Source organism: Puma concolor, chromosome C1 (assembly GCF_028749965.1).
Source record: "Puma concolor isolate L17-30 chromosome C1, mPumCon1.1.hap2, whole genome shotgun sequence".
NCBI classification, from domain to species: domain Eukaryota; kingdom Metazoa; phylum Chordata; class Mammalia; order Carnivora; family Felidae; genus Puma; species Puma concolor.
The window spans coordinates 99,505,323-99,526,427 of NC_141674.1; the positions used below are offsets into that span (position 1 = coordinate 99,505,323).

General features: G+C 47.3%; 1 protein-coding gene and 1 long non-coding RNA gene across 2 annotated transcripts in view; one reads left to right on the plus strand and one right to left on the minus strand.

The window, feature by feature from the left end:
* The window catches only part of LOC147578273 (uncharacterized), a 110,024-nt gene that overhangs the window by 45,974 nt on the left and 42,945 nt on the right, over window positions 1–21,105 (plus strand). The window contains exon 3 of the long non-coding RNA XR_015255018.1: window positions 14,704–14,806. This is a non-coding gene — a long non-coding RNA (uncharacterized LOC147578273). The remainder of the gene's footprint in view (window positions 1–14,703; window positions 14,807–21,105) is intronic.
* Window positions 15,514–20,369, minus strand: NHLH2 (nescient helix-loop-helix 2). Its single transcript, XM_086717912.1, has 3 exons — window positions 20,161–20,369; window positions 19,409–19,746; window positions 15,514–17,587 (listed from the first exon to the last, which is right to left on the minus strand). Exon 3 carries the CDS (start codon window positions 17,577–17,579, stop codon window positions 17,172–17,174), a length of 408 nt encoding a protein of 135 aa, XP_086574038.1. The 5' UTR covers window positions 17,580–17,587; window positions 19,409–19,746; window positions 20,161–20,369; the 3' UTR covers window positions 15,514–17,171.

Sequence of the window (21,105 nt, forward strand, 5' to 3'; positions counted from 1 at the left end):
ATGTGAGGTAGTTCTTTTCTAAAGAAATTGAGAAGAATCCTATTTTTTCCTAAAAGTGCATGTCTAGCTGCCTTTTCCCATGGTGGTAGGAGTGAGGGTGGGAATGGCAGGCAAGTTCATTTGTTCCACATTTAAATCTTTAATCACTTTCTCAGTGTTTGACTTCACTTCTCATTCCCAATCCTCATTATGTCTGCTATTCACAACTTGAAACCTTCAGAACTTACTGGACACATCTCTGACGAAGTCTGCTCAGCACATAGTTTAATTAGGCTAGGGTTTCCCCAGTTCTGCTCATCTGTCAGCATGCCTCCACCTTCTACCAAGTGTGTTGAGATGATTCTTTTGCTGATACCTTGCCTACTGTTTTCTTCATTGTTTTGAACTTACACCTATGTTTATTCTTTTACTATAATTCTAATGAGGCCTTGGAAGAAAGGAGATAAAATGTGAGATCAGTCTGCTCTCTTAATCTCGTTGCTCCATGACTCGTTCTTTTTTTTTTTTTTTTAAGTTTTTATTTTAATTATTATTAATTAGCATACAGTATCATATTAGTTTCAGGTATACAATATAGTGATTCAGTGATTCCCTACATCACCCAGTGCTTGCTCCATGACTCATTTTATTCATTCTGAGCTAAAATATACTCAATATCTAAACTTTAAATATTATTTTATTAGTTTTTTTTCTTAAGCAAGGAGAAAATAATTCTGTAGAGATAAGTGTTCACTTACCGACCAAAATCTCCCATACTTTAAAAAAATCCTAGCCCCTCCTCAAGTTTAATCATTATTAGAATAGTAAAAAATGGGGTGCCTGGTGGCTCAGTCAGTTAAGCATCAGACTTCTGATTTCAGCTCGGGTCATGATCCCAACCAAGGTCATGGGATTGAGCCCTGTATCTGGCTCCAAGCTCAGCATGGGATTCTCTCTCCTCTCTCCCCCACCCTCTCCTCCACTGAAGCACTCTCTCTCTCTCACTCCCTCTCTCTCTCTGTTTCTTAAGAAAAAAAAAAGTAAAAAATATCTTCAACATTTATCAACATGTGAGACTCTCCCAAAGGTAGAGCCTGAAATCCCCCATACTCTGTATTGTGGGAGGGAAAAAGAGAAGAAGAGAGTGATGGGGAAGGTGGCAGCGGGGAGGGCAGAAGGGGAGCAGTGTTAACTTACTACATCTTTGTCCCCAGTAGTGGGAGGGGGAAGCTTTGGCAGCTTTGGCTCCTCAGTCTGCCTGGATGTCAGGCAAGCATCCCAGGACTCAGTCACCCCTAGACTTGGGATTTGGGGGTTTTTTTGGTCAATTTGATAATCCATTTAGCTTAGGAACTAAGGAATAGGAGCTCCAATTTGAAGGTATTATATAGGAAAGATGTTGATTTTGAATCTGTTAGAGAGGGAGATGAAGAAAGACACAATCTAGAAGACGATTTTTAAAAATAGGTACATCCAAAAAAAGCGTGTGAAAAAAGTAAATTCAAGTTACTTTTACATGGCTTATTATTGTTGAAAGTATGCCCACTTTTGTGAGTAATATCTCTTTTCCCAACACTCAAAAACCATATATAATAGATTTTAAAACTTTATTGGGACTTCATGTCACCTGGGTCATTCTACAATCCAATAATTTTCTTGTTAAAAATTTGCCCAGCTACTACCTTGTGCTAGGTCTATTTCCCTTCATGATTCTGGAAAATTCATCTGTAACAAACCTTCAAGTTTCTGGAAATTTTCAGGATGCTAGTTTTTAAAAGTTGGGTTTAGGGATATAATTTGCATTCAGTAATATTTGCTCTCTTTAGATGTATAGTTTGCTGCATTTTATATAGTCGCATAACTACCACAATCAAGATATAGACTATTTCCATCACCCCAGAAAGTGTCCTCATTCTTTGCAGTCAGTCTCCACACCATCCCAAACCCAAGCAACCACTGGTCTTACTTCTGTCTTTGTATCTTTGCCTTTTCTAAAATGTCATATGGATGGACCAATATGGTGTGTAACCTGTTGTGTCTGACTTCTTAGCATAATGTTTTTGAGAACCACCCATGTTAATGTGTGGATGGTTTATTCCTTTTAATTGCTGCATAGTGTTCTGTTGTATGGTTGTACTGTAACTTGTTTATCCATTCACTGGTGTGTGGACATGGGGTCCTTTCCACTTTAGGGCTATTATGAATAAAGCTGCTAAAAAAATTTATGCATATGTCTTTGTCAACATACGCTTTCATTGCATTTGAGTGAATACCTAGGAGTGGAATTACTGAGTCATGTGGTAAGTGTATGTTTATGACAGATTGCCAAATTGTTTTCCAAAGTGACTGTACCGTTTTGCATTCCTGCTTGCAAAATATAAGAGTTCTAGTTGCTCAGTATCCTTGCCAGTACCTGGTATTATAAGTTTTTGTTTTTAATTTTTTAAGTTGTCCTAAGAGTTGTGCAGTGATATCTCATCATAGATTCCGTTTTTATTTCCCTAGAAACTAATGACATTGAGCATCTCTGTGTGTGCTATTTGCCATCCTTATCTCTTCTTTGGTGAAGTGGCTCTTTAAATCTTTTGCCTACTTGTTTCCTTTAATGTTTGTTTATTAACTTTATTTTGAGAGCGCACGAGAGAGAGTGTGCACATGCACATGTGCATGTGTGAGCAGGAGAGGGGCAAAGAGAGAGGGAAAGAGAAAATCCCAGGCAGGCTCCTCACGGTCAGTGCAGAGCCCAACATGGGACTTAATCCCACAAACCGAACCCAACTGTGAGGTCATGACCTGAGCCAAAATCAAGAGTCCTGCACTCAACCGACCGAGCCACCCAGGCCCCTCTTTTGCCTAGTTTTCAATTGGGTTGCATGCATTCTTGTTGAGTTTTAAGAACTCTTTATATATTCTTGGTGGATTCTAAACATCGTTCTGAACACCTTACCTCTTTCAACATTCCCTTGAAGAAGTTGCTATTGTTACACCCATTTCATACATGATAAAAACAAGGTATAGAAAAGCTAAGTGACTTATCCTAAATCTCATGGCTAGCAAGTAGCTGTGCACTGGGATTTGAAACCAGGTGTTTTGATTTTAGAGGTCTTGCTCTCACCAGTGGTTTTAAACTTTCTGTAAGGAGCCAGATAGGAACTGTTTTAGGTTTTATGGACTATAAATTCGGTTGCAACTACTTGATTCTGCCATTGTAGCTCAAGGGCGGTCATAAACAACAAGTAAACAAGTGGGTGTGGCTGTGTTCCTGTATACTTTTATTTATGTACACTGAAATGTGAATTTCAGTAATTTTTACATCCATGAGTATTGCCAACCCTTGATCTAAACCATACTTCACTGCTTTCTGTTTGAACTACTTACATTTCCATTCATATGTCCCCAAACCCCAGTCTTTTTTTTTAAATTTTTTTTACTGTTTATTTTTGAGAGAGCAAGAGACAGAGTGGGAGCAGGGGAGGGGCAGAGAGAGAGGGAGACACAGAATCCGAAGCAGGCTCCAGGCTCTGAGCTGTCAGCACAGAGCCCGACGCGGGGCTTGAACTCACGAACCGTGAGATCATGACCTGAGCTGAAGTCGGACGCTTCCCGACTGAGCCACCCAGGCGCCCCCCCAAACCCCAGTCTTAAGCACTTCTGCAAAACATTTATCTTCTTGTCTAAAAAATGTATATTCCTTTTAGCATGTAGGTACTCAGTAGATACCTGTTGAATTGAATTCAAATAGCTGAATTGAATTGGCATATAGATGAGATAACACAGTTCATTCCTAATCCTCTCTCCAGCTATTTTTTAAGTACCTTCTCCAAGGCTGTTGTTCTTTATATGTCCTCCACAATAAGGAATTTATTATATCCTCTATAGTAGTGGGTTTTGTGATTTCATAATCATTTGTCTTCCTCTCTGGCAATTTCTGTGTCAAACCCTCTTTAACAGTTTGCAAAGCTTTCCATGATGTTCTTTTAGTTTATTATTCACGTATTAATTGAGGGTACATCCTAGGTGCTTATGACTCAGTGGCCAATAAGTGAGATTGCCTGCCTTCAAGTAGCTCAAAGCCTAAGGGAGGAGTCAGAAAAATAAATAAGCCAGTACAGTGTAGTGACATCAATGATATGACAGAGGCTGGCACAAGGGGTTATGGGAGCATTTAGAAGTCTCCCGGCTTAGGGGAATCACAGTCTACATTAGTTGACCCTTGCTAAGTGCCTTGCATTTTGGTATTGTAAGCCATAACCTCTGGAGGCAGGGATGGAGGGGATCTTCAAAACCAACTTTGGAATCACCTGTTCACTTTCTGAAACCTCCTCTTTACCCATTTTATGACTTTCAAATGTAAGAGGCAAAAACATCACCTGTCCCCTGATCCCTCTAATCGTATTCAGGAACTTCGTATATATTAAAAACACATTTTGGCTTCTCCTCACTGCATCATTCACTCTTACCTGGGTCAGAAAGATGACCAGCAGGTCTGGAACCCTGGTGAATTTCCACTCAAATATTGATACCTGCTCTGAAGGGAGAGCAGACCTCTGGCCGGCATTGTCAGGCACGCTGTCCAGATCAGCAGATTTGCCCGTGGGTGTCCTTGAGACTGGTTTTCTGTAATTTGCCATTGCCTCTTAGTCTTTCCCAATTTGGATCTCAGGTTGTGGCTTTTTCCTTTTTTTTTTTTTTTTTTTTGGTTTTGTTGTTGTTGTTGTTGTTCACAATGTGGTCTTGGCCAAGATGCCTTTCTCCTTATGTTCATCAGTGGTTGGGAATATTGTTACCTGTGGTTATGCAGTTGATACCAGTACTAATGACCACTGCCTGTGTCAGTGTTTGTATTGTGGTGGGGGTTGGGGGGGGGAGGAGAGGAGGGCCCTGAGGAGGAACAAATTGCTGTATTTGGAAAAGAAAGGCAGAATGGGGTGGTGTGAGTGTTGGGAGAGAAGGGTTTCCAATCACTGGCTTGTTATAGACACCATCTTGAGATTATTTCCTCTTTTTATAGTCATGATTATTATGTGAACGTTTTGCATATTGATTGTACCTCTGTTCGCAGGAGCTGGAGACTGTGGCTTGTTTCTGCAAACCCCATTGTGCTTTTAATTCCAGAGGCCATCTCTTAGTATCACTATCTCTTTGAGGGGCAAACCACCAAGAGATCCAGGCTGTCCAATAGAAAAGAAAGCCTGATAAAAATTCCCTTGTTCTTTGTACTAGAAAATAATTTTAGCATCACATTCTGTCCATCTGGACATCATTAATATTGTCAACCACTCCCTTCAGTAGCCTTTAATGTCTAAATAATTACTCCCTGTGGCCATAATCCGACATGATGTCACTCCCCTCCTGATTTGCATTTCATAGATAACAGACAGCTTGGGAATTGCAGGGGGCTTTGTGAGCTGTTCTGAAAGCCTAACACTTACTCCCACCATCACCTCGATCACATCATGTCCCCTCCTCTAAATCTGTCACCGAACCGCACAACCTCCCCCCCCCCCATCAATTACCCTTTTCCTTCTGTTACACCATCCCTGGTTGTGCCGATACCAAGCTCATCATCCTGATTGATAACTGGAAGTGAAGTTGACTACTCGGGACACTTCAGTGCTTTTCTGAACGTGGGCATCTTGACAGGAAGTTCAACTCTTCATCCTGTGGGATAACCACTTCCCCCACCATGCGGATCACTTTTCCACTTTGCAGTCCCACCTCTCTGCAGGTGCACAGCCACCCGCCTTGAGTAAGCCTCGCATCCCAGCCTGGACCACTGCTCCAGGCCTGTTCACGGGTGTCTTCCCGATCACCCCCTTGTGCCCTTTACCACCCAGACACCGGCAGGCAAAGCTGCCTGTCACGGAGCCAGGGGGGAGTGAGGCCAAGGTGCAGGCCATTAGGAAACAGAAAACTGTTCTCTTTTGGAACATTTATTTATTTATTTTTATCTTCTCACTTAAGTTTTTCCCTTTCATTTCTCTTCTTCTTCCCCCATCACCCCGCAATCTCCCTTCTCTGTCCCCTGACCAACTTTTGGTGCCTCTCTTTCCAGGTAGTTATCTTGCTTCTCTGTGTCCAGGTTTGGCCTTTGTCTACACAATACCAAGCATCTGGATATATGGTAAAAACATGCTGTCAAGTACCCAGATGTTTGGGAACATCTGGGTATTTTGGCAACCAGCAGCAACAACAGCTGCATAATGGAATTCATGTTTCCCTTTTCAGTCATCACTTGACATCGGGTGGACAGAGTCTCACCAGCCACAATCTAAGCACAGCCACTCGCTGCTGGCAATTCTGTTTTTCATCTCACATGGGGAATTATCTCTGTCAATCATTTTATTGTCGAAGAAAAGGGGAAGAAATTTGTCTCTTCTTGGGCCTGCAGTACATCATCACTCTATGCCTCAGTTCTTTTCTTATTGAAAGAGCTAGTAGGAGCTGACAATTTCTTTAACCTTTCCTACCCCAGAGGCAGGGAGAGAGAATAAGGCATGTGAAACGCTGTTTTTGCCACACGAGTCTAGAGAATCTGACAAGAACTTGTTTCCTATTAGAGTCACTCTCTCTGGTTTGAGATCTCCCCCCCCCGCCCCCCGCCCATTCTCTCTTACATTCTCTGTACCACTCTATCTACAAGAGAAAGCAAAATGATGGTAGTGTATTATTCCTGCCCACAAAAGGCCCACATTATCTGTTTGTATTTTTCTCAGGTAGCTTAGAATAACACTGCTCTGCCCCAGCGGGGCCTTCAGTAGAGGGATGATCTCTAGAGGCTGCCTCAGACAGCCAAGTGTTCATTGTTATCTCTGGTTAGACCTAGCAGCCTCAGTCCCCTCCAAAGGGCTCCTGAAGCCGTAGGACATCACCACGGCAGGGTGGGCATTAACTCTGGCTGCAGGACAAATCCCGGCAGTGTGGTTCAGTGGCTGTGCCCACCCGGGGCTATAATCAGGGTGGCGCATCTAGGTCTGCACATGCAGATTGGCGCGGCTTGATTGAAGAGTGCACTCGTGAGCGAGCCACTTTCTAGACCAAAAGATTAAAGCAATGGATGTGTTGGAGGTTTGTTTTCAGGAGATGGGACGGAATAGAGACACAGACCCCAAGTCAGTGCAGTCAGAAAATACGTCAGTCTATTTAGTGAAACCAATTCCAGGGTGAGTGCTCGCTGGCGCCGCGTAGACATGGCCTGAGTGGCGGTGGATCTCAGAGGGTCAGCAAAGAGACACGGGGTCGCGAGCCTACGCGGCGGCCCCCAGGGACACAGTGTCATCCCCACGCCACGTCCCCGGCGGTGCTCGCTCGCTCCAGGTCCTCTTCGCCATCCTCCCGAAGCCAGAGCCGATTCTGGCTCTCTGTTCTCCTGCAGTGAGGCCTCTCCCCTCTCCCCCTCTCCCCACTCTCTGCCTCCTTCCCTCCCTCCCATCCCCCTCCCTCCACCTTCTCCCAGAGGAGGTGACAGACGGGCCTGTAATTTGGTTCCATTCGCTCGACTGGAGCAACACCTGCCCCCCTCCCCTGGGACCAGAGGGTCTCATCCCAAACCCTACAAGAAGCCAAAGACAAATCCGGGCCCGCATGCAAATACAATGACTCTGGGGACAGGGACACAGAGCCCGCAGCACACACCCCAGCCGCCAGCGTCCTGGCTTCTGCCTGCAAACCAAGAACACCAAACACCTCTTGAAGTCCCAACTACCAAAAAAAATCACCCAGAACTTTAATTGGGGTTTCAGAGTTTTTAAAAAATTAATCATGAGCTACTGTAGTAAGTACCATTTCCTCTTGCTCACACCACAGGCCAGAACTAAGTGCCTGGCATCAGGGGATCTGGACAGCAAAGTCCAGAAATAGAACTAGATATGAAGAACAAGGTGGGGAGACATGAGCAGGTGTGTGTGTGTGTGTGTGTGTGTGTGTGACTGCCGTCGGCCCGTGGCATCTGTCACACCAAGGACGCAGTAGACGTGCGATTCCTGGGTGGGCTCATTTTCTTTGTGCGAACCTTTAGTGTCTGCACCTGCCTGTCTTGTGGGAACACTCGTTTCTGTTTCCACTGACTCAGAATCGTGCAAGAGCACTGACCACAGAGGCTTTCTGACCACTTCCCAAAGTCTAGGTGTTGTCAAGGTCACCCTGCAACCGTGACTCCTTGTGGACCTTTCCCAGGATTGGCCTGGGGCCATGCAGCTTGATGCTTTCAGCACCCAACTTCCCAAAGCCAAGCTCAGAACCACACCCCACACTTGGGCCCTAGCCACCTGCTCCACACTAGAGGGCAAGTCCAGTGGGCTGGGCCAGTGTCTGCTCCAGGGCCCAGGATGCTTAAGAGAAAATGTGTTCTTTCAATTCCTGTAGTTTTGGGTGGTGTTTTGTTTCCCACCAAAAAAAATAAACTCTTGTATTTTTTTCCTTTTTCTCCGTTTTCAAAGTATAAGGTTTTGAATTTTACTGCCCCCGCCCCAGCTTCATTTTCCATTCAGAGCTTGCCAGCCTTGTGACCTTGGGCATGTGCCTTAATTTCTCTGTGTTCCAGTGTCTTCCTTCATCTGTGATTTAGGAAAAATAAGGGCTCCTAAGTCACTGACTGTTGGGGGACCATGTGAGTAATCATCGAAAGTGCCCCGCCCAGGGTAAGTGCTAAAGTCTGTGCACTTCTTGCTGTTTTGCTGTTAGTCGCGGGGCTACAACCCAGGGAGGACAGTGTGGGCTGTCTGGGAGTCAGAGGCTTCTAGGCGGCTCTGCTGCTGACAAGGTAGGAGACTGTGGCTGAGCCACTTAAGCACTCAGGACGTCAGCTGGCCATACCTCTGTCCTGGGGGCCTGAAGGACTCACAGAGCCGGCATATGTGACAGACTTTGTGAGCTGGAAGGACCGTGCTGGGGGCATTTGTTGCTGTTGTTAATAATCCTCAAGCCTCTGCAGATGCTGCTGTCAGGGAGGGCTCGCAGGTCCTCACTTCTAATTCCGCAGAATTCTTCCTTCTCCAGAGCACCCCCTCACCCCAGTTCCCAGCCAACAGCTAAGAGAATCCACCTGGTTTTTTGTTTTTAAGTCTTTGAAATCTGCCTGAGTTGGGCTCTGGCAGTGTTGTCTTTTACCCTGGGTTGTAGTTAACCAGCCATCACCCACTAACTACCCAGGTGGTACCCCCACAGCAGCTTGGGGCTGTGGAATGACCTCCTGTGTTAAACTGGCCAGTTCTTGGGCATGTCCCTCCATTGACAAGGCAGGGAGAGGGTGGTCAGAGGGGCATTCATGGTGTGTGTGTGTGTGTGTGTGTGTGTGTGTGTGCGTGCGCGCGCGTGCACGTGTGAGAGAGAGAGGAGAGAGAGTGCCAAAATTAAGAATTTTTAAAATAGAGGACCATCAGGGGCCCCTGGGTGGCTCACTTCGGCTCAGGTCATGATCTCACGTTTCCTGAGTTCGAGCCCCGCATTGGGCTCTGTGCTGACCGCTAGGAGCCTGGAGCCTGCTTCAGATTCTGTCTCCCTCTCTCTGCCCCTCCCTTGCTGGTGGTCTCTCTCTGTCTCTCTCTCAAAAATAAACATTAAAAATAAATAAATAAATAAAATGGAGAACCATCAGAAAGACGATCCAACTGGCTGGAGGAAAAGATAATTCGGAAAGGTGGGTTACCGCCAGCTGTAAAATTCCCCCCAAAAATGTAGGTACTCACTGATGATATTCAGAAAGTACTGCTAATTTGTTTCACACTAATAATGGTAATTTAGTTATGTTAAAAGAAGGTCCTTATCCTTTAGAGATATTTACTGATGTATTTATGAATGAATGATGTGATGTTTGCAACGTGCTTCAAACAGCCCAAAGGGGTAGGGGGAAAGTGTGGATAAGAGTATAAATGAAATGTCATCATATTAGAACGCAGTGTACTATGCCCTTTGCTTTTGTAGATGTTCTTAAACTCTCCATTAAGAGTGGTTTTTAATGTAGTTACTCAGAAAATTCATGCTGATTGATTTTTACTCACCAGGCCCCAATCACTCACTCCCCATCGCAGCTCACCTCCCACTGCTCCAGGAATGACCCCTAACCCTCACTACTTTTATCCCCTAGGAGAGGACTCACCAGGTACTGCTCCACAGACTCAGCTCCTTCCCTTGAGTGCGTCTGACCTCCTGAGCCTTTCAGGCAGACTGATCCGCATGTCCTTTCCCCTCCCAGTTAGCCCATCTGGACCCCAGGAGATCCTGAGAGAACCTCCCCTTTCCTACATCCACCACTCTTACACCTGCCCTGTGATTCCTGATATCCTAATATCCTGTCCCTTTTTCCTAGTGTCTTTCTGGAATGATCATCAAGGAGGTGAGGAACTTCCTTCCTGATCTGGAAATACTTAGCAAAACTGGACAGGAAATTCCAACAATTCCTCTCTTCATTACCTCAAAAATAATTTAGTTGCTTAACTTTCAAAAAGCTCACCTGCTGTAAGAGCCATTATAGTAAGTGCTGCTGCGCTCTTAACATGCACCGGACCTGTTCTAAGTGTTTTACATGAATTAACTTAATCTTCCTAACAATGCTACAGGGTAGGAACTACTATCGCCACCACCACCCCCATTTTACAGGTGAAAAAACTGAGGCAGAGAACTAAGTAATTTGTTTCAGGGTCACTGCCAGGTAGTGGAAGAGCTGGGGTTTGAACACAAGCGTGCTTTGTCAGAGCCCGCGCTCCTGACCACTCTGCCTGTGACAGCATCAGTGCTGAGGGCAGAAACCACGATGAGAAGATAAAAGGCGTGGGACAGGCCTCGCACATGGGGTGGCGCGGGGGCTTCAGATGTATGCGTCACTTGTAATGTATGCATTTATGTTTCATTCCATCGCATGCTGTTTACTTCCCTGTAATGTTTTCTGTCTTCTAGGACAGGGATTTTTGCTGTCTGACCTCTTGTAGACCTAGCAGTGTGTCCTATGCACATGAATACAGGTGGTAGAGACCACAGATCGTTAATACACTCATGAACTATTGATGTATTATTTTTAGTTTCTCCTATATATATATATATATATATATATATATATATATATATATATAGTGTCCTATATATACTATAAATGCAAAGTAATGGTAATAGCTCGCATTTATGTGGCACTTACTGTATTCTTGCTCTTCTGGCAAGCACTCTACAATATCCTGTGGAAACCTCATGATATGCATTTTAGATAGATGCATATATTGTCCCCTCCTACACATCTGAAAACGACAGCTTGAGGAGGTATGGTAACACGTTCCACATCACACATCTAGAATGGGTTGGAGCCAGAATCTAAACCTGGCCCCAGACCCCTGGGTTTCAAACACAGGGATAGGAGAAACAAATTCTGGTATAAGGTTTGTGCGTGGGACTCAGGGAGCTGAGTGGCTAATGCTGCCCAAAGAAACCGAGGAAAGTGTTGTAAAGTGGTTACATTTGAGTTAGGTGACAATGGAATGATTGGAAGTTTCTGGGCAAAAAATAAGAACGGAGGAGAGCATCCTAGGGAGAAGGAGAGTGAGTACAAAGGCACAGATTATAAAGGACCAGGCATCTCCAGAGAAGAGAGGAAATCTGAATTTGGCAGGAACATTTAACCTCAGGGAGAATGGCTGAAGATGATGCTAGAGAGTGTCTGCAACAAGCTTGTGAAAGATTTCTATGCCTGGAGAAAAAACTTGGGCTTTATTTATAAGCAATGGGAACTCAAGGAGAGCTTTCAGGCAGGGAATGGCAGGCTATCTAAACTGAAAAGCTGTTTCTCGGGGCATCGGGAGAATGGACCTCAATGTGCTAAGGAGTGTGGGTGGGGTAGACTGAAGAGCCAGCCCCACTGTGGTGGTGAATCGTAATGTCGCAGACAGTGTCCTCCTCCAGGAGGAGCCTGTCCACAGCTGCCACCTGCCTGCAGTGTCTTCCTGCAAAGTAGAAAGAGGCTCCCCTACCACCCGATGGCTTAGTCCCAAGCCCAGGCACACGCTGAACTTGGCAAGCAGGGCACAGGCTCAGTCTTAGCCTCCACGGGTCCACTTGGTTGGGGGGCCTGCACTCCTTAGGCGTTACCTGAACTGGAGCTTCTCCTAAGCACATGCATGAGAAGATGGGGTACAAGGGCCAAAGGTAGGGTGTGTGCATGTCACGGCCCCCCTTTAGCAAAGGAAAACCACTGAGTGTGACCCCTAAAGGCAGGCACTTGGATAGACCGACAGACGTGGTTTCATGGCCCTGAGAAAGTTATGTAATTTCTCTAAGCCTCGGTTTCCTCAACTTGTTAAATGGAAGTACCTACCTCAATGGGTTATTGTGAGGATTAAAAGAGCTAAGAATGCACGTAAGAACAGGATGTGAGGGCGATCTGGCCACGACATCTGTCACCCCATTGATCACCAGGGTTGATTCGGCTGATCTGGCTGACTAGGCAGGGGTCCCCTTCCTCCCTCACCGCTCGACGTGTGTCCCTCTGGAAGCGCGCTCGGTCGAAGAGGACGACCTTCCCCGATAGAGGAGGACTGTTCTTCAGTCAAGGGCATGCGAGTAGCTGCGCTCCCCTGCTAGAACCTCCAAATAAGCTCTCAAGAATGCACACAAAGGTCTTAGCGCAGTAAGCACATAGTTCACACTGACTACACGTTAGCTGTTAGTGTATCTACCACACCAACAATGAGCGAGAGCCCGTCCAGGCCTGGGAAGGGGTATTGGCTGTACATGCACTTGAGTTGGCTGTCCCCTGCCCCTCATCCCTTGCTACCCCAGACCTCAGTGGGAGGAAGACGGCAACCAGAGACAGATAGCAGTGACAGGGACTGGCTACACCACAGCACTCCTGAGGTGGGCTCTGTCTGCTTACCTCATCCTAACAGACATGTGGTCATGGGGCGGGGCCACGGGAGGAAGCCCCAAGAACAGGATTCAGAGGGGGAAACAGGCCTTCCATCCTCCTCCATCCAGCTCCATTTCTTTCCATATGCACCCCCTGTCCTCAGTCTGCTCTTCCTTTCCTAATCTGTGCCACCACCCGTACTCTCTGCCACTGGCCCTCCCATGATCCTCCCCGCCCCCTGCCCGGGGAGGGGTTTTTTGCTCAAGACTTTTGCCCCTTTTCTCTGGATGTCTCTGGACAGTGGCAGAAGTGAAGCAGTCATCTGGGCATAGAAATACCCAGCACAGGTGGCCTCGTCAGCTGGGCCGGGTGGGGCTCAGTTTTCTGGGGAGTGGCAGTGCACTGGCCAGTTGTTGGGCAGCTGGGACAGAGGGCAGAAGGTGAGAGAAACACTGGGAGGAACTGTGGTCCCCAGCGTGTCTAGGGAGGGAGCGAGCTGGGGGTGAAGGACAAGGCCCCTGGCAGTGGGGAGTGGCGAGAGATCAGCTTGGGCTGTTTTGGGTGGCTTGCGCACAAGACACGTTAACAAGATGCGAGAAGACGGCCCTCCAAGTAGCAGTGATCTTGGAAGCGGCTGGTTAGGTGGATCCAGGTGTCTGCCTCTTCTGAGAGGCCGGCCCTAACAGCAGTCACAGGGCAGCAATGCCCTCAGCTGCCGTTCTCAATTTACCCTGCTGTATTTTTCTTCACGGCAAAACTTGAAATTAAATATTGTTTACTTGTTGTCTTTTCTCCAGTAGACTTGGTCCCATCTGTTGCTCTTTTCGTGGCATCTAGAACAATGCTCAGCACACAGTAGGTCCTCAACAAATATTTGTTGAATGTAAGATTTGAATGATTGCCGTCATTCTACAGACAAGAATTATTACTCCCTTACCTGTGGCTGAATGCATGTCGCTGAGCCCCTGCTACATGCCAGGAATGAGTCAGTTAGTTACCTTCTGGTGTAGCAGAGCACGACAGTGCTCCCTTTCTCTTTGGAGGGTGCTGAGCTGCCTTGGATCTGAAATTGCACAATCCTCTCCTGGCCTCACAGGGGCCGTGTGCCTGGGAAAGGATGTTGCCCTTTGCCCTTGGTTCATGTCCGCCTTACTTAACACCAGAGGTGAGGGCCGTGGTCTGGGAAGTGAGTAAAAAGATCCCCCCCTACCCGTCAATGGGAAGTCTGTGTAGGTCAGTTGGAAATCGAGCTCATAAACCAGGAAAAGGGGGCTGTCAGAAGGTTCTGGAGGTCAGAAGTTGACTCCATTTCTTGGCATGGGAGCAGAGCCGATTTTTCTGTCATACAAGAGAGAAGTGCCATGAGGACTGAAACTGTTCCTAGAGGGGGGGAGACCTCAATTCAAACACTCAGTCCAAAGACAGCATGTCTGGAGGCTGGAGGAACCAGCCCCTGCTGCAGTGGCCAGGACTTGGTCCAGGTACAAAGCCAAAGCAGGTTCCATTCTTTTTCATGCCCTAGAAAGTGTGTTCTTACTGTGCACCTCCATGTGAAGAAGAGAATGAAGTCTCACTTACTAGGTATCTGTGAACTTGACTATAAAATACCTGGGTGAAAGGTGAAAAATGCTCAGAATCCCAGATATTTCACAGACATAAAACGAAGCATCCACATAATTATAATTTTTACTTGGCAACCAGAGATTTGGTGTGATATAGACTCATGGTTCATAATATTCTACACGTGTGTGTGTATGTTGTACATATGTATAGAGTTTTAAAGTTATTCACGTGTTCTGCTTATACACGGACTATTTCACATTTTTATAGGCTTTTGTAGATGACATTCTTCACATCCCAAGGTTGGTCCAGGACTTAGTTTTTTTTCTTGTATGCAGGTGTCATGTCTGGATTAGATGTTCGAGTGCTACAATGTACACCTTGTTCTTAACAAGTGCCACGAGGACTCAGTGTCATCATCTTGGGGTCTTCTTACTGCCAGTAAGTAGCCGTGTGATTTAGTGTAGGGCACGTAAACTCCCTGTGCCTCAGTTTCCTAAATCAAATTTGAAGAGGTTGAGTTAATTACTAAGACCCCTTTTAGAGCCAAAAAACCCATGATTAAATAATATTTTTCTGTAAGCATTATAATTTATTCCTCATTGGGAGGAACATGCTCTGTGTCACCATCACATGTAGGATATCTATAGATGATCAGTATCCAAGTTTAGGAAAAGTATCAAATACCTCAGTACATAAATTTGTTAATGTTTGGGTTGTTGGGGTTTTTTTGTGTGTATATTTTTTAATTAGTTCCTTTCTGAGGATTGTGTCCATTAAGATACTTCATGCTCAGCCAGTATGTTTATTATTTTTCAATAGTATGCTTTTTTTGTTCAACGTTTTTTTATTCATTTTTGGGACAGAGAGAGACAGAGCATGAACGGGGGAGGGGCAGAGAGAGAGGGAGACACAGAATCGGAAACAGGCTCCAGGCTCTGAGCCATCAGCCCAGAGCCTGACGCGGGGCTCGAACTCACGGACCGCGAGATCGTGACCTGGCTGAAGTCGGACGCTTAACCGACTGCGCCACCCAGGCGCCCCTCAATAGTATGCTTTCGAGATCGTGACCTGGCTGAAGTCGGACGCTTAACCGACTGCGCCACCCAGGCGCCCCTCAATAGTATGCTTTAAATAAAGGAGAGAACTTTATTTGATACCTTTATTTATATGCAAAACAGCGCACCATTCATGAGATATGAAAAACTCGTCAGATAGAAACCAGGTTATATCTATTTTCACTACAAAATATTGCATTATATAAAGCAACAGAGACACAAAAAAACCCTGAAAAAGACTAAAATCTTTGGATAGCAGATGTGTGTTTTTTTTTTTTCCCTTGTCTCTAAAATACACTCCTTGTTTTAAGAGTTTCACAGCTGAGAACATGAAACATTTTCAGGTTATAGACTTTTCTTTTTGGTTGTCACAGAGGAAAGTAGTTTTGAAATCTTTTTTTTTTTTTTAGGAAAATAACTTAATTTCCTAAAATCATCCCACACACAAACAGCACACACACACACACACACACACACACACACACACACACACAAGAAGCTACTGTCCTTATAAACAGTTTGTAAAGTACTTTTCAGACATAACTACACATAAGAATAACAACACTTACTTTTTTTTAAAAAACTATAATAGTGAAGTGCTAATGTTGCTGATCTCACAACAAAAGAACCTTTTCAAGAACAAACATCTTAATATATAAAATATGTTTAGAAACAGGGAGAAGTGGGAAATTTGTTATACAAGTGCAATATAATTAGAGCAAAAAAGAAAGACCACAGTATAATCTCAACAGACACATAAAAAGTTAGACATAATTATTCCACAGGAAAAATTGTAAACACTTGACTATAAATAAATTGGCACAGAGTATCCAAAGTAAAATTATCACCACTCTGAAAAATAAATGTCTTGAAAAAAATACTCTACTCCTTCTAACATAAATAAAAATAGGTTGTCTTTTGCTAACTGTACCTATGGGTCCACATGTTTAAGGTCACAAATAGATGTTTTTGGATATATAAAGGGGCACTTCGCCTGAAAAAGCAATCAGATATTAAAATTTCCATTTAAATATGGATTCTCCTGTCTACATCAGTGTCCTACCTTGGGGTTAAAATCTCACCAAGATCAAATCTTCCCACAGTGTGTCTGTTCTTTATCTTTTAAGCTTACCAATATTCAGGGTTTGTCTATTTTATTTGGATCCTAATATAATCTTCCCTTCCACAGCAGAATGGAAACTTTCCTGTTCCACCGTTCTGTGCCTTAAATCTCTACACTGGAGGAGAGTCCCTCCCACCCCCTCCAAATGTTAGGTGATTTGTCAATTAGAAAAATCCCAGATAGTCTAAACTTAGGAGGCTTTACTCTGAGCTTCTGAGCTCCTGCCCTCATTCTTTCAAAACGTGAAGATCTGTGGGAGATAAATGGAGAACTCAAAGCCTCCAGTGAGCTAAAGCAACCACCCTTAAAGGGATCCTAACACACGGAGGGGAGGTTTGGAGGCTGTGCGTTGCGGCTGCCTCGGGGAGGCTCGCCTGGAATAATGCCCCCTGCAAACCCGGGGGCTCGCCAGACAACCCCACCTTCCCGAGTTGGAAACCTTCCCTCGACTCCCCGCTGACCGGAGAGAGCTCGAACGCGTGGCAAGCTTCCTCCCGCGTCCAGGCCTCTCGCAGCGGCTGTCCGGCTGGGCGGCCCTTTCGTCCACCAGCCCTGCGGCTGCCCCCCGGGGCCGGTGGCGCTCCCCCGGCTTCCGGACAGGCGGCCTCCCGTCGCGCCCGCGGCCCTACACGTCCAGGACGTGGTTGAGATAGGAGATGTAGCAGATGGCCAGGCGCAGGATCTCGATCTTGGAGAGCTTCTTGTCCGGGGGCAGCGTGGGCAGCAGTTTGCGGAGCTCGGCGAAGGCCAAGTTGAAGGCCTCCACGCGGATGCGCTCGCGGGTGGCGTGGGCCGAGCGGTACTTGGCGGTGGCGCGCCGGCGGCGGCGCTTCTCCTCGCGGCTCAGCTGCTGCGGGTGCGGGTAGAGCGCGGCCCGGCTGCCGCCCTTGCCGTCGCCCTCGGCCTCCTCCACCGGCTCCAGGTCCGACACGCTGCCCAGCACCTTGGCCTCCGCGCCGCCCAACGACTCCGGGTCCGAGTGCGCCGAGCTGGGGTGGTCCGAGTCGGCGGCTTGGTCCGGACTCAGCATCATTTTGGAAGCTGAGGGGGAGTCAGAACATCAATCAATAAAAGGAAGGGTCTTCCTTGGATCCGAGGGAGAGCGGGCGAGGGCCTACCGGGCCGGCCCTCGGCGCGTGCCGGGTCTCCTCCCCACCCCAGGCGGGCGCGCTCGGCGGAGCTGGCCCCGCGGGCAGGCAGCGCGCGGAGAGGGGCAGACCCGAGGGCCCGAGCCGCGCGCCGCCCCGCCCCGGGGCAAGCGAGGTCCCGGCTGGGCCCCGGCCGCATCCCGGACCCGACTCCTCGGCCTGCGGGAGACCGAAACCGGCCTGTGGGCCCGGCCCGGCCCGGCCCGGCGGGGAAGCGGCAGGCCCAGGAGGCTGCGCGCGCGTCCGGTGCCTCCTTCTGCCAAAATACCGACCCCGCCAGGCCGTCTGCCTTCCTTCCCCTTCCCTGACAAACGAACGATGCCGAACGGCGAGCACTTCTGGGGTGTACGCGGGGCGGGGGGACGCCGTGGGCGCTCCGGCCCCGAGGGCCTTGGACCAGGCAGCCGGAGGCCGCGGCGCCCGCGGGCCTCACACCAGTCTGGGGCGTGCGGGATGGCCGCGGCCGTGGAGGGCGCCCCGCGCTGGAGGGGAGCCCCGGTCACTAGTGCGGACGGAGGGCAGGCGGCCCGGAGCGGGCAGCTTCTCCGTCCCCCTCGCGCTTCCCCGGAAAAACAAAGCAATGACTGAACAAACGCGAAGGCTCCTTTCTCCGGAAAATTGACCCTTTTGCCCTCGCGGCCCCCCGAAGCACCATCTGTCACGCAGACAGCCACACACATCGGGGACCTAGGGACGCGGCGACGTGGCATGAGACAATGCGCCCAGCAGCCGGCCGACCACCTCACGGGGAAAATGCCGCCGGCGGGGTAGTGGCGGGAGGGGAGGCTGGGAGGGAAAGGGAGACCCGGGGCGGTAGGACGCGACCCGAGTTTCCTCTCCAAGGGCCAAGCCCGGTGCTGGGGGGGGGGGGGGGGGGTCGGAATCGAGAGCCCCGCAGCGGCGGCCTGGCCCAGGCGGAGCGGGGCTGTGCTCAGCTCTCCTGGAACGACGCCTTCCCGGGAAGGCCGCCCCGCCGGGCTCGTGCCGGGGCCTCGAGCTCCGATACCGACCGCGCGCCTCCTGGGAGGGGGCTGCCCACAACCCCCGGGGCTCGGGTGGTTGGCGGCGGGGGTGGGGGGGGTGGTCCGGCCTCCAAGAAAGGGGCCGGCACCTGCGGGGCAGCGCGCACCGACCGCCGGCGCCAGTGGGAGAGCACCAGGCCGCGGGCCCCGCGCGTGCAGCCCGAGAGACGCTCGCCGCGGGAGAAATCCGTGGCGGCGAGGAGTCGGAGGGTTCGCTTCTAGAGAAACAAAAGCCAGGGAGGTGAGATCCTCTCCTCGCGCCGCGCTCGCCCAGGAGCGAATGTGTCTCCAAGCTGGCTCGTACTGCGCTGCGAGGAAAGCGGGTCCTCGAAGGCAAAATAAAAACAAATGCTCCAAGTGAGCTACATGTGACTCCCTACGGGCTTCTCTCGGGTACGTTTATAAAGGAGAACAACTTGCACCTGTACATTCGGCCTGAAAGGGCATAAATAAATTGGCGAGTGGTGGAAAATCACAGTAAGCATCGACATAGTTGTAGTGCGGCTAAAAAGTTCCCGGGTTGCCTTCAAAGCATGCTAAATTCTCCTCCAGATATCTTTTTAAAATAGTCACAAATAGCATGTCGTGCATACATCCATTTCACAATTAGCTGAAGTACATCTATGAAGACGGTATGAATAATCTAACTTAGTTCCAAGGTGGGAAAAAAAAATTACTTAAAGGAGCCTTACCTTGTAAAAGCCTTCTCGATAATCTTTTCTCCAATCGTTTAGAGTTACAAATCCCAAAGAATAGAGGGGAGAAATTCTGAAGTATATATTAAAAGCAGCAAATATTTATTACATTCGAGTGTGAAAAAGCAGCTGTCATCTCGCTGGTGTCCACAGCGAGGGACGATAGTGTCTCAGGATGTGGACGATGTAAATGATTGTTCACTTAGTTGATAGACCAAAAATGCCTTCTCCTTTTAATTGTTCTCAAACATTTCGGGAAATTCGTTGTTGATTTTTTTTTTTTTTTTTAAATGAGGTGTTGAAAAGTCTCGTGCCTTTTTTCCTCTTCTGGGTCTCTAGAAATAACAAAAGAGATGCAGAGATAAACACAATCACATCAAAGGGCTGATTCCTCCACGTTCTAACAGTGGAAGAATCAATAAGAAAGATGGTTACATTAGATAAGATCCCGCTCCTGTAGGACTCCTTTCCTTCCCTTAATACCGTGGAGAAGAAACTGAGAAGAGCAAGGCAGAGATGCGATCTTCCTCAGAAGTGATTTTTTTTTTTTTTTTTTTTTTTTGAGATAAGGCTTTGTTCAGCTGATGTCTCCCCAGTTCCCAGGAACACAATACTGTAACTCGGGGCTCAGCTTGCCTCTTCCTCTCTCCTCATTTACTTGTAGATTGTATAAACAGGCACCTATTTGCAGTTTCAAAGTCTTCCAAGGCTTGCTAACACCTCCCACCCCCACCCCCTCCTTTCTTTACCTTAGAGCAAAATACATATAGTCTGGCTTGGAGACGCTTGGAGAAAGGTTCGTGGAAAGTGAATGTCTCCCGGAGTAACAGTGACAGGGACGCGGAGAAAGATGGGAGAGGGTGGGAGAGCCAGAGCAAAGAGGCAGAGATGCGTGTGTGGCTTCTTGGCTCTCCTGGTACCAATTGATTCAGCCTGGAGATGGTGGAAGAGATAAAGGCTTAAGAAGGGGGATGGAATTTTTTTTCCCCTAAATTGATATTTAATGGGAAATCCTATTGGACAGAAACCTGGACATGAGTCACTTAATTGGACTTGACATCTGTCACAGTGTGGGAGTTTTCACAGCCCAAATATTTTAGCAGATCAGATTCCCACTGAATCTGTGCCATAAAATATAACAGTTGAAAGCAGTCCATGATAGAAACCTTAGCCTCTAAACAGAGTCTCTAGCCATTATCAGACTATTTCTCTTTTTCCGATTATTGATGCAGTCTTTAAGTGCAAATAAGCAACATATTGACTGTGGAAAATTTCTCCTCACGTATTAGAAAACCGGCATCTTCCCCTAATGTTTGGGAAAGTATTTGTGTCCAAAACATGAAAATATATACTATATATGGTACTATAATAAATATATTCACGTATGTAATGGCCAACATTTATTAGTGATCATCAGAAGATATTTGATCAAGACTTGATGAAGCATATTCATGTTTTTGAAATATATCCTGCCACTGGACTAATTTTCCAATATGTGGTTTAAAAAAAAAAAACCCTTTCAATAGATTAAGTCATTGGTGGAACTGGGAACAGAATCCAGGCATTGTAATTTCAGAGAGCACTCTAGGAGACCATCCTACTTTCCTAAACATGTTTGTTTTTCTCTTTACCCATTCGTTCATTCAAGTTAAAGTCTGGCATATTACATGTGTTGATTATTGCACTTCATTTTT

Bases quoted from the DNA above. Each gene is read 5' to 3' on its own strand.
- NHLH2 (XM_086717912.1), bottom strand. From the start codon at position 17,579: ATGATGCTGAGTCCGGACCAAGCCGCCGACTCGGACCACCCCAGCTCG.